General features: G+C 63.9%; 1 protein-coding gene across 5 annotated transcripts; it reads left to right on the top strand.

The window, feature by feature from the left end:
- The first annotated feature begins 319 nt into the window (after positions 1-319).
- Positions 320-12,146, top strand: CLCNKB (chloride voltage-gated channel Kb). 5 transcript variants are annotated; one of them, XM_081144037.1, is made up of 20 exons: positions 320-387; positions 900-1,096; positions 1,628-1,756; positions 2,539-2,667; positions 3,290-3,429; positions 3,755-3,832; positions 3,920-3,998; positions 4,473-4,598; positions 4,805-4,889; positions 4,990-5,091; positions 5,679-5,763; positions 5,975-6,148; positions 6,588-6,657; positions 6,788-6,898; positions 7,297-7,510; positions 8,274-8,407; positions 10,289-10,380; positions 10,525-10,608; positions 11,289-11,375; positions 11,738-12,146. In XM_081144037.1, the coding sequence occupies exons 2-20, from the start codon at positions 997-999 to the stop codon at positions 11,783-11,785; spliced, it is 2,067 nt and encodes a 688-aa protein (XP_081000163.1). In that variant the 5' UTR covers positions 320-387; positions 900-996; the 3' UTR covers positions 11,786-12,146. The 5 variants fall into 5 exon arrangements, with proteins under 5 accessions (XP_081000163.1, XP_081000167.1, XP_081000164.1 ...); XM_081144041.1 differs by having other exon boundaries at positions 331-387; positions 3,241-3,429; positions 11,738-12,141; XM_081144038.1 differs by having other exon boundaries at positions 337-387; positions 981-1,096; positions 11,738-12,141.
- Positions 12,147-12,607: the final 461 nt, after the last annotated feature.

Raw genomic sequence — 12,607 nt, 5'->3', positions numbered from 1 at the left:
TCCCCTCTCCCTTCTCTGCTTTTTCAAACCCATCCACACCCAGCACCGAGAGCCCAGGGCCCTGACCCTCGGCCCCTGCGGCGGACCTGACCCCTCACCATCTACGGGTGTATGATTTCCGCCGCCAACGCCCCGGGGCCCAGCCTGCGGCGCGGGCTTCGTGGCTCTGGTGGCTGCTCTGGGCTGCATGGCTCAGTGGGCCCGGGCGGCTCCGGTCGGTTTGTCAAGGACACTCTTAATGGCCACAGTGAACCCCGGCGGGGCGGGCGGGGGGAGGAGGGGCAGGATGCTGATTGGTGGAGCACGTACCTGTGCAGGTACACCCGCTGCAGGCACAGGAGCCTCTGTCAGAGGACAGGCTGGGCCACTGCAGGGCGCCGGACACAGGTGAGGGGCCTGCCTGCAGGGCCGGGGTGGACCTGGGTGGACCTTGCCAGGGCCAGGTCAAGCAGGGTGGGAGCAGGAGGGTGGGGGGCAGGGAGCCAGCCCCTCATTTCCACCGCCACAGGCTCTCCTTAGGGACCTGGGGTTTTCCTGCCTCTGGGGCCTGAGCTGAGGGGGAGGGGGCTCGGGGACCAGCAGGAGGAGTCGGAGCCATCCTTGGGGACCAGCAGTGAGAGAGAGTGACTTGCTGGGCGAGGAGGCTTCTCTGAGCACTGGCGGCAGACAAGTGTCCGGGATGGTGGGAGCGGAGGCCTCAGGAGGGGGAGGGAGCTCTGAGGCTTGGGGACCTGTTTTGACCAATTTGCTGCTGGACACGAAGGGCACAGATGGGAACCCCCAGCCCACCCCACCCATCACACGCACCCTCAGTGACGCCCCAAGGCGCACCAGGCTTATGACCCTCCCGATAACTTTACACGAGCCCGCATGCCCACACCCCGCACACACGTGCACAGGATCTGGGAGCAGCAGCATTGGACGGACCAAGGGCTGGTGTGAGGGCCTCGGAGCTGCTCACCACAGTCGCCCGCCTGTAGCTGCACCAGGGACCAGATGGAGGAGCTGGTTGGGCTGCGAGAGGGCTCCCCGGGGAACCCCGTGACTCTTCAGGAGCTATGGGGCCCGTGTCCCCGCGTCCGCAGGCGCATCCGAGGTGAGGGCCCGTCCCCTTCCCCTCCCAATGGAAGACCCCGCGGGGCATCACCCCCCACCATGAGCTGCCCTCCCCCTTTTATCTGCCCTCGGACATCACTGCCCAGTCTCCTGGTGACCCGGAGGGAAGGGATCTGTCTGTCTGTCCATCTGTTTATGGGTCAGACATGCCAGGCGCCTGCCCCCGAGGCCTGATCGCTGTGTAGGGGCCACGCTAGGGGCCCAGTGGGTGCTCTCTGGCCCGACACCAGCCCCATGGGTCCTGGGACCGCATGGGAGTTTGCTGGAGGCTCACGTTAAGCCACGGGCCCTGTGGGGATAAGGAGAGGGCTGTGGCTCCCAGCACGCCCTCCACACCCCTGCCCCTTGGCCATTCTTCCAGAGGTACCCCAGTCTGCAGCAGGGGTGGGGGAGGGCAGACCTGTCAAAGCCCCCTGGGCTGGCCCTCCTGCCCGAGCAGAGGCCAGCCTCCAGGGGAGGGGCTGTCTGTGCCCCACCCGGCCCTGGGCTGTGACCCCACGCCCCTGGCCAGGTGGCCTGGAGTGGCTGAAGCAGAAGCTGTTCCGCGTGGGTGAGGACTGGTACTTCCTGGCCACCCTTGGGGTGCTCATGGCCCTAATCAGCTATACCATGAGCTTCACCGTGGGGCGCGTGGCCCGAGGTAAGCCCTCCCCACCCAGGGCTTGTGGGCTCGCTCTCGGGATGCCAGAGGCACCACCAGGTGCAGCGGGGTGGGGGAGGGGTCCGGGCGGGAGGAGGCCTGGGTCTGGTCCTGGCAATGCTCTTGACTTGCTGTGTGACCCTCCATAGGCTCCTGCCCCTCTCTGGGCCTCAGTCCCCTCATCTGCACAATGAACGAGAGAGACCTGAGTGTTCCCAAGAGCCCCTTTCCTCTGAGCTCTATGTTCCTCTCCTCCTGCCGCTGGACTCCCGCCCCACCTCCCCACACACCCTCCTTGCTCTCAAGTCCCGTGGCTCCGGGGAAGGGCACTTGCCTGGACCACTAGGCCTCAGCAGGCTCTCTCCACTCCGAGGTCTCCCTGGAAGAGGGGGTGTGGGGCAGGAAGGGTGTGACCTGCCTTCTCTGGGAGACTTGCTCAGGTGGCATCATGAGGACCAGCTGTGCGCCGGACACTGTCCGAGGCGTTTCGCACGCGGTCTTATTTCTCACCGTGAGCCTGTGAGGGAGGTACCGGCACTAGCCCATTTGACAGACAGGGAAACAGAGGCCCTGAGAGCTTGAGCTGCTGGCCCAAGGTTCCTCAGCTAGGGAGTGGCAGCACTGGGTAGGGACCCAGGGTCCTGCTCCTGCCTCTCTTGGGGATCTGCCCCTCCCTGGGGGGCCCGGGCCTCCCCTCCCCAAGCCTGTGTTTCCTGGTCAGTAAGTGGGCACCCGAGGGCTGTGGAGTCTGTGGGTGGTCCCTGATTCCTGGTTGTCCCCAGCACACAAGTGGCTGTACCGGGAGATTGGCGACAGCCACCTGCTCCGGTATCTCTCCTGGTCCGTGTACCCCATGGCCTTGGTCTCCTTTTCCTCGGGCTTCTCACAGAGCATCACGCCCTTCTCAGGAGGTGAGCCCAGTCACCACGCCCTTTGCCTGGGTGCCTTGCATTGCAGTCCCCACCGGCCCAGACCTTTTCCTATCCCTCGAACGACTCACGGGTGGAGGCAGGAAGCAGTATCCCTATTTCAGTCACAGAAGCCAGGCTCAGAGGAGTTATGTCACTTCCCCAAAGTCACACAGCAAGAAGGCCAGAGCTTGACTCCTGGGTTGATGATGGCCCGGCCCCTTTCAGAGAGCTCTACTGGGCCGTGACAGGGAGAACTGGTGGCAGGTTCCCCTGCAGGGCCAGTGCCAAGAGTGTTCCCAGGGAGGGGCTGATGGGGGTCATGGCTCTCCCCAGGCCTCTCAGCTCTGCCCCCAGCTCCAGGTCAGCAGATGGGAACCCCAGGGGTGGGTCTAGGATGGCCTGAGATTCTATCCTGGGCTCCCCCCAGTCTGCCAGGCCCAGCTGGAAGGACATGGGACAACTCACGTCCCCTTTCTGACCCTCGGCTTGATCGCCTGAAAAATGGGTGGATGGGTCTTAATTCCTAGGGTTTAAAAGGACCCGACGGAGGGTGGTGTGGAACACTCTTTGCAGGGTAAGGTGTTAGGAGTTTCATCCAGAGCGTGTCCCTCCCCCTGCCAAGGGTCTGGCCTCCCGGAGCTGAAGACCATCCTGTCCGGGGTGGTCTTGGAGGACTACCTGGACATCAAGAACTTCGGGGCCAAGGTGGCGGGCCTCACCTGCACCCTGGCCACCGGCAGCACCATCTTCCTGGGCAAAGTGGTAGGTGCCGGCGGAAGAGCACCTCACCCCCCTGCCCTGCTGTCCCCCACTTCTGCCTTTCCCCTGTCGCCCCACCCAAGCTTGGTCAGATGGGGCTCAGGCCAATGCCCGCCTTCTGGGGCTGGGTCTTGGAGGGGAGGCAGGACAGGTCCCCAGAGTGTGAGGAAGGGGCTGGGGAGATGGAAGAGGCGGGTGTGGGGGGTGACCATGCTGTGTCTGGGGGAGGCCCCCTCTGCCCTCCAAGCCTGGGCCCTGAGGGGGAGGAGCGAGGGCCCAGCGCCCCCCCAGGTCCAGCGGCGAGCTCCATGGGCACCTCCCCTGGCAGGGCCCCTTTGTGCACCTGTCGGTGATGATCGCCGCCTACCTGGGCCGCGTGCGCACCAAGACCATCGGGGAGTCCGAGGTAAGGGGCTCAGGGAGGGCCCCCCGGGGAGGAGAGAGAGGGAGGGGAGGGGGGGCTGACTCTGAGCCCAGGACCCGGATCCCCCAGAACAAGAGCAAACAAAACGAGATGCTGGTGGCGGCAGCGGCGGTGGGTGTGGCCACGGTGTTCGCGGCTCCCTTCAGCGGTGAGACCCCCCTTGCACCCCTCTCCTTGCACCCCCTTCCCATCCCCTGCAGGGGCCAGGCTGGCCAGCTCGCCCCTCTGCCAGCTGAGGGCCTGGAGGAGGGAGGAGGTCCTCAGGGTGGGGTGAGTGAGTGGGTGTCCAGGCACTTCGGGGTTCACTCAGACAGACTCGGGGGTGAGACCCGGCTCTTTGTGGCCCTAGACCAGGGCGTTCGCCTCTCAGCCTCATCTCATCTGTGCAATGGGGTCACAGCGGTCCCCACCCCACAGGGCTGCCGTGAGGACTGGGTGGCTGAGGGTGCACAGGGGCAGGTTCCCTGGACAGCGGAGTCCCCTCCCTACCCGGCCCTCAGCTCAGGACCAAGGAGAAGGGCGGCCCTGTCTGCAGCCCCAGGGGAGCGGGAGGGGACAGGAGGGGCCGGGGCACCGGGATGGGCACGCTCGGGGCTCTGCCCAAACACAGCGTCGCCCCCAGGCGTCCTGTTCAGCATCGAGGTCATGTCCTCCCACTTCTCGGTCTGGGATTACTGGCGGGGCTTCTTTGCGGCCACCTGCGGGGCCTTCATGTTCCGCCTGCTGGCCGTCTTCAACAGCGAGCAGGGTGAGTCCCCCCCACCCCGATCCCCCACACCTCCCCTCCCTCTCCCCTGCCCCCCTCCTCTCCTTCCTCTCCCATCCCCATCTTCTAGGAGGACAGATCCCGGAGGGTAGAAGCAACAAAGCCAGGCAGGGAGCAGGGCCAGGGCCAGGGCCAGGGCCAGGGCTAGAGCCGGTGGGAGTGTGACCCCCACTCCCCTCCCTGCCCAGAGACCATCACCTCCCTCTTCAAGACCAGCTTCCGCGTGGACGTCCCCTTCGACCTGCCGGAGATCTTTTTCTTTGTGGCGCTGGGGTGAGCGGGTGCCTCGGCCCCTCGAGCCCGACCTGGGCCTCCCCTGGCCTGAACTGCCACCCCTGGTCCGGGCGGCTCGGGACTCCCCTCCCCTCCGCAGGGCCATCTGCGGCGTCCTGAGCAGCGCCTACCTCTTCTGTCAGCGGACCTTTCTCATCTTCGTGAGGACAAACCCGCTCACCTCCAAACTCCTGGCCACCAGGTGGGCTCTGGGCTGGGCTGGGACCTCCCGGGGAGGCCCCCAGGGACTCAGCCTCCCGAGCCCTCAACTCCTTTATACAGGGAGCCCCACCCCCCACTGCATGCCATCTTCCCACTGAGTCCCCCAGACCTCCCTGGCCCACACCCCGCTTATGGAGCCCTTGTTCCCTCTGACACCCCTGTCCAGGCCCCCACAGTTCCAGTTCCCTGCCGACTGAGCTAGCAGCTCTTCCGTGTGACCCCCTCCCCTCCTGAGTCCTCCCCCAACTCCCCCGCCGACCCCACGCCCCTTACTGAGCTCCCTCTCCTCCCAAACCTCGTCCGCCCCCTGGCACTGGCACCTCAGGGTCAGCCCTTGACCTGCGTGCACGGCCCCGCCCGGCCTGGCTGGGCTCTGTCCTGGCCCAGCTGCCCCATCAGCTCTGCCCTGCTACACGGGTGGGCGAATCCCACACCCTCCTGCCCTGGAGAGGGCCGGCCCATGTCCTTGCTTCAGTCCCTCCTCCTCCTGCTCCCTGGGGGGCTGGGGCCGTGAGGTGGGGACAAAGGGGGGAGTGACCCTGGAGCCTTCCACCCCACCCTCCACAGCAAGCCTCTCTACTCCGCCCTGGCCGCCTTGGTTCTCGCCTCCATCACCTACCCCCCGGGCGTGGGCCGCTTCATGGCTTCTCGGGTAAGGGGCCCTGAGCTGGGGCGGCGGGAGCGGGGAACCCCAATCTCCCGTCACCTCCAGGACACCTAGGAGAGGAGGCTCCGAGCAGTCCCCCAGCCCCCCACCCTGATGGGGAGTGGCGAGGGGCTGGGAGGCCAGGCCAGGCAGTGGGGGGGGGGACTGTGGCCTGGGGCGGGGGGCCTCATGCGGGCTCCGGCCTGCCCCGCGCCAGCTGTCCATGAGGCAGCACCTGGACACACTGTTTGACAACAACTCGTGGGCGCTGATGACCCGGAACGCGTCCCCACCCTGGCCCGCCGAGCCCGACCCCCAGAACCTGTGGTTCGAGTGGTACCACCCGCGGTTCACCATCTTTGGGACCCTTGCCTTCTTCCTGGTTATGAAGGTGGGCGCCCGGGGCCCCCCGGGGGTGTGCCTAGAGCCGAGCCCAGTCAGGGGTGGGGTGGGGGTGCCCCCCACGGCCTGTAGCATGGCGCTGGGGCCTCCCACCCAGACTCCCTGGCCTGCCCCCGCCCCCTGTGGGGTCCCCGCCTAGTTGCTCCAGCACTCTGAGCCTCGGTTTTCTTATCTTTAAAATGGGATAGCTAGTTACTGAGCTACCTCAAGATGAGGTTGAGAGGGAAGGAAGGAGAGCCCCGGGCACACAGTAGGCACTTGGCCAGGGTGAGGTTCCTTCTCTGACACCAGACCCTGGCGATGCGCATGCCCCAGGGCATCCTTTCTCCCTGGGACATGCCCCGTCCCCTTCCCCTGTGCTGTCCTTCCCTTGCCCTCTCTTGCCCAGTTGCCTCCAGCCTCTGCCCCTCTGGGCTCACCCCCCGCAGTTCTGGATGCTGATCCTGGCCACCACGATCCCCATGCCCGCTGGCTACTTTATGCCCATATTCATCTTCGGTGAGTCTTAGAGGTTCGGGGTGATTGGGGCAGGGCCAGGGCACCTGGTCTGTCCCCTCCCTCCCCAGGATGGTGCTGAGGGAGGGCTGTGGGGTCGGGTCAGCCGGGCTCACCCCGAGTCTGTGGCTAGGAGCTGCTGTGGGGCGTCTCATCGGGGAGGCCCTCTCTTTGGCCTTCCCTGAGGGCATCGTGGCCGGAGGGGTCACCAACCCCATCATGCCTGGGGGCTATGCCCTGGCAGGTAAGTGGGCCAGGTCCCCACTGGGTGGGCTGGGCCTGGAGAGCCAGCCAGTGGTTCCGCAGGGCATGGGGTGGCCGCCGAGCCCCGCAATGAGCTCCCACCCTCCCCTGTGCCCCCATTGCCCCCTCCAGCTCCTGTCTAGTCCCTGGCCCCATCCCCTCCCTCACTGCCCCCCCACCAAGCCCAGGCGTCAGGCACTCCAACAGCGGCCAGGCCCCCTCCCCTCCCCTCTCCCCTCTCCTTCCTCCTGCCTTTTCTCCCCTCTCCCCTCTCCCTGGACACTTTTCTCCCCTCTGCCCCCGACAATTCCCACCCAGCCCAGGGCCGTAGCCACACCAGCCTGGCCCTCGGCACCCGGGAAGCGGGCCCGGCCTGAGCCGCCCGCCCCGTCCCCGCAGGGGCTGCGGCCTTCTCCGGGGCCGTGACGCACACCATCTCCACGGCGCTGCTGGCCTTCGAGCTGACCGGCCAGATCGTCCACGCTCTGCCCGTGCTGATGGCGGTGCTGGCGGCCAACGCCATTGCCCAGAGCTGCCAGCCCTCCTTCTACGAGGGCACCATCATTGTCAAGAAGCTGCCGTACCTGCCGTGGATCCGGGGCCGGAAAATCAAGTGCGTGCCACCTGCCTCGGGCTGGCTGACGGGGTGACGGCGTCGGGGGGCTGGGGCTGGACCTGGGACACGGGGGGTGTGGGAGGGGCCGGCCCACAGCTGCCCTTCTGTCTCCACTCTGCCCAGCCCCCTGCATGACCCTGGGCAAGCCCTGGGCCTCCTGGGCTTCCCTGTCTTACTAGTGGTCAGTCTTCACATAGGATAGATATCACCCATTTGCTGGAAACGGGCTCAGAGAGGTGCCACGTCTTGCCCCAGACCTGGGAGGCCCCTGCCCGCGCCCCGTAGTGCTCTGCGGGGGGTGGTACTAGAGTGGAAACAGGCCCTGAGGTCCCCGCTGGACCAGAGGATGGGAGCGGCCTCTGTCCCCTGAGAGGCGGGACTAAGAGGCTCTGAGAGGCCCCGGTCTTGGGCCCAGCTCCAAACGCATGCAAGCTGCCACCTTGCTCTGGCCTCAGTTTCCCTACCTGTAAAATGAGGTGTGTTTTTTTTCAAACTTCAAAGCTTTTTTTTCTTTTGGCCGTCAAACTTTCGTTCAAATGACATTCTCCAAGAAAGGCTTCTAGATACAAGTGACCAGAGGTGGTATGGGGGGAGCTAGGGGTCTGGGGGGCCGAGAATTCAGGGCCAGGCCATTGGTGAGCCAGTCCCCAGGTCCCTCTCTACCTCAGGGCTCTCGTTGTTCATTCCGGGGACCTCTGCGCCCCTCCGGGTGCCTGCCCCCTGCCTCACCGCAGGCCTGATGGAGGCCCTCTGCCTCCAGCTCTCACGGCGTGGTCGTGGAGCATTTCATGAACCGGAGCATCACGACGCTGGCCAAGGACGCACCACTGGAGGAGGTGGTCAAGGTCATGACCTCCACAGATGCGGCTGAGTACCCCCTGGTGGAAACCACAGGTAGGGGCTCAGCAGGAAGGGGAGGGCGAGTGGGGAGGGGCATTCCCTCCACCTGCCTCCTGGGGGGGTCTGGCCCCAGAAAGGCTAAGCAGGGCCTCGGACCAGCCTGACTGACCCCAGGCTCTGTAACTGTGTGCCTTTGGGGAAGTCGAGTCACCTCTCTGAGCCTGTTTCCTCCTCACTGTGAAGATGGAGACTGTTACCACCCTGCCTCGGGGTGGCTTCTGCGCGTGCATGAGAGATGAGAGGATGCTGAGCTCTCCATGGACAGACCATAGGATTCTAGAAACCAGGCCGGGTGTGCTTGGGGGTGGGGGCACCACCAGGGGCTTCCAAAAGGGCTCTTTCACTTGGTCTCCCCTTCAAACATTCCCCAGGGAGTCCCCCCCACAATCCCTGAGGCCATGAGAAAAGCATCTTTTTAAAGGAAAATGAATGGCAGCCCCTGTTTAAGACACACAAGCTGAATTTTGGGGAAGCATCCAGGTAGAGCGCTGTTCTCCAAGGGACAATATAGTCTGAGTGGAAAAGATAAGCTGGGGGTGTACGGCCATGTCCATGAAGGGACACTGTCAACCTTAATGTCCTCCCTTTTTTAAATGTGTTTTTATTGATATTTAGAGAGAGAGGGAGGGAGAGGGAGAAGGGAGAGAGAAGCATCGATTGGCTGCCTCCTGCATGCCCCTTGCTGGGGATCGAACCCGCAACCCGGGCACGTGCCCTGACCGGAATCAAACCGGCAACCTCTTGGTGCACGAGACGAAGCTCAACCACTGAGCCACACCGGCCAGGCTTGAGGTCCCCTTTGTGCACATGAGACACGGTGTGCGCTTGGCAAGCATGGCACAGCTGGATTTTGGTCCCCACTTGTCCTTTGGGCAGGTACCTTGTGCTGTGAGCAACCTGCACAACCATACGGGTCCTAACCACCCCCAAACCACCCCAAGAGGCACAAAGCCGCCATGAGCAGCAGAACCGGGGGTCAACCACTCTACGAAGTGCATTTTCCTCATGGAAAAGAGGGGTCAATACAGTGCGGAGCTGTCAGAGGTCCTCACCCCAAATGCCACGCTTCCCTCCCCACCCGGATCGGGGCGCCCTTAACACTGCCCCGCAGAACACAACCAGTGTCCTGCCTGCACGTTTGCGGATGGACGGCCCTCTGACAGTCTGCACCTCCAAGACGGACCTGGCCTCCAGGACAAAGTCCACCCTCCCCATGGACTCTAGGGCCACAGGGAGCAAGGAGCTCCGGCCCCACAGGCCTGGGCTGCGGGACCCGGCTGCTCACTTGAGAAATCGCTTTAGTTGGTTCCTAAAGGGGAGGCACGTTTAAGTCTATTTGCAAATTTCTCTTTTACTGGATAAGCAAAAATACCAGGCTGTTGCCTCAAAACTCCACCGATAGCCTGGAGTGAGACTTGCCAAGCCCTGGCACACAGTAGGACCGCGGAGAGCAGTAGGCTCCCAATTTCATGCCTTCACTGGGCTGAGCCAGTTGTGACTCTTCCTGAGGGGGGTGAGGGACAAGCCCAGCCCTGGGGCACAGACCTGCTCGTGCCTCTAGGTCTGCCACACGCGGAAACTCAGGGTGAGCAGACTCCTTCCCGACCCCCTGGCAGCCTTTGCCTCCTTTGGCTACCAGAGCTCCGTGTCATAAGCTGAGTGACCTTGGGCAGGACAATTAACCTCTCTGTGCTGCTGAGCCTCAGTTTCCACATCTATAACATGGGTGATAATAGTTCCTGACCCACAGGCTGCTGTAGGTTCCTGAGAGACCTGAGAACACCTAGGCTGGTTATTGGCACACAGTAGGTGCCCAGGAAATGCAAATTCCTTCTGCATAATGCAGCTCTCTCCCTCTCCTTCCCCACTTGGCAGAGTCTCAGATCCTGGTGGGCACCATGCGAAGGGCCCACCTGCTGCAGGCCCTCCAGGCTGAGCCACCCTCTTGGGCTTCAGGACACCAAGTGGTACTCATGTGGGGTATTGGGGGGACTGGGGAGTCAGCAGGGTGTAGGCGGAGGGGCAGCTGATTGGTGGGAGAGGAGGATTGAGGGGGCAGCCTGGGGAAGGGGGAGGCTGGCCCAGGCCTCATAACCCTTGCTCTGTCCCAGCGGTATCTCCAGGACATCTTGGCTGGGGGGTGCCCCATGGAGCCAGTGACCCTGCAGCTGTCTCCGGAGACCTCCCTGCACCAGGTACAGGGGAGAATTCGGGCTTGGGGCAGACAAGGGCCCTGGGGTAGGGGGGAAGGGCTGGCTGGAGAGGGAAACCAGCTGCAGCTTCTGGGCCCGCTTCCTAGTCTGCAGACCCGGCAGAGCAGCGCCTGCCCTCCCCAAACCCCACTCCCAGAGCTGCTGGGGTGACGCAGAGGGGAAGTGAGAGGGCTCGCAAAACCGAAGCCTCTGGGTAGAGAGGCAGTGGGTAAAATTAGGCCTTTGCATCAAGGCACACGTGGGTTTCCATTTCAGATCCACCACGATCTCTGGGTGATCTTGGGAAAATTACATTTAATCACTTTGAATGCTGACACCCTGCCCCCTCCCCCACACAAGCACAGAGCCTGGAACCTGGGGCCAGGGACCGGAAGAAGCTGTTTGGGGACTTGGGGGTGGTCTCAACCCGTCTGTGACACCTGATTCAGGAGGACTGGTCGCCCCACTGGTCCCTTGTGTGGACTCTGGCGGCCCCCTGTGGTCACACTGGCCATTGCAGGCCCAGGTGTCCCCTGTCCCCCAGCAACCCCTTCCCCCTGGGCCACACGGGGCGTGGGTTCCGCTCCTCCACCTCTGCCCAAAGCCTTCAGGGATGGATGGCAACCAGAGGCGTGGTGTGGGTGGCACCTGCCCTCCAGCATCTCCTAACAATCCCCCTCCAGGCACACAACCTCTTCGAGCTGCTGAACCTTCAGTCCCTCTTCGTGACGTCTCGGGGCAGAGCTGTGGGCACCGTGTCTTGGGTGGAGGTACCAGGGTCCCGAGGGTGGGGCAAAGTGGAGGAGCCACATTCAAGCAGGCTGGGGGGGGTGTGTGTGGAGGGCCCCAATGTCCTCCCATCCAAATCTGGAGGGGCCTCATGAGATTCTGATGAGCCCCCCCCTTCTCGGCCCAAAGCGGCCATGGGGCCTGGCTACCCCACCTTATCTTGTGACCAGCGGCCAGCCCTGTCAGTCTCTGGGCCTCGATGATCCCATCGGTGCAACGGGGGGGCACTGGCTCTAACACTCACCCCAGAGTCAACCCTTAGGGGAGTCAAACAACACTGGAACCCCCATTCTCAACCTTCTCTACCTCCTTCCTCCAAAAAAACCTTCTTTCTCTGTTTTAGTTAAAGAAAGCAATTTCCAACCTGACAAACCCACCGGCCCCAAAGTGAGCCAGCCCAGCAAGATGCCCTGGTGAAGGAGACCGGCAGGCATCCTGCCCCCTGCCCCCATCACTATGCCCCCCGCCCAGCGCAGCTCCTCCGTGAGGCAGGCAGCTCTAACCAGCACCTAAGAGGGCTCCATAGTCACCACGTCCCGTCTTGGGTGGGACAAGTGCCACACGCCTGGAAGGACAAATCCCACCGCGGACTGAGCTCAGAATGCGAGACAGCGGAAAACCAGGACACGTGTCCATCGCATTCACCGATGAGGAGATCGGCGCACGCTGTCACCAAGCGCCGGCGCAGACCCCCTGGGGGTGGGCTCCCAACCAGAGGCTCCTGAGGAAAATAAAGCCATTTCCCAGAGCCTAGTTCATCCCTCATCTCAGCGCCAAGGGCGCCGGCTTGGCGCCTCAGCTTCTTACCTGTGCTGGCTGCTGGCGGCTGCTAGTGGCCACATGGGAGCTGCAGGCCTGGGTTCCTGTCTCCCACTCCTCAGCCCCCCTTCCCGGCAGGGAGATATGGAGGAGAGTGGGTCCCCGCTGGGTCTTATGATGATCATCCTCAGGAATAAGCAGGGCCCTGTGGCCCAGCGACCTTCGCCCCAGCCCCGGCCTCCTCAGCTGAGCCCGGGCTGGTAGCACAGGGGCACCAGGTGCGGCTCCTCGGGCGTCCGCAGAGCCCCAGGCATCTCCTATGAGGACTCTCCCAGCTGGTGGCAGCTCGCTGACCAGCTGTACGTGTGCTGAGGGGTAGGGCCCTCCCCTAAGTCCCTCTAGACCCTCTGCGAGGGAGCCCCAAGGCCACAGTTTCCCCAGCAGAGACCAGGCC

This window comes from Miniopterus schreibersii (assembly GCF_964146895.1).
Source record: "Miniopterus schreibersii genome assembly, chromosome: 8".
Lineage (NCBI taxonomy): Eukaryota > Metazoa > Chordata > Mammalia > Chiroptera > Miniopteridae > Miniopterus > Miniopterus schreibersii.
The sequence above is the reverse complement of the archived record's forward strand: the minus strand, read 5'-3'. Positions and strand labels throughout refer to the sequence as shown.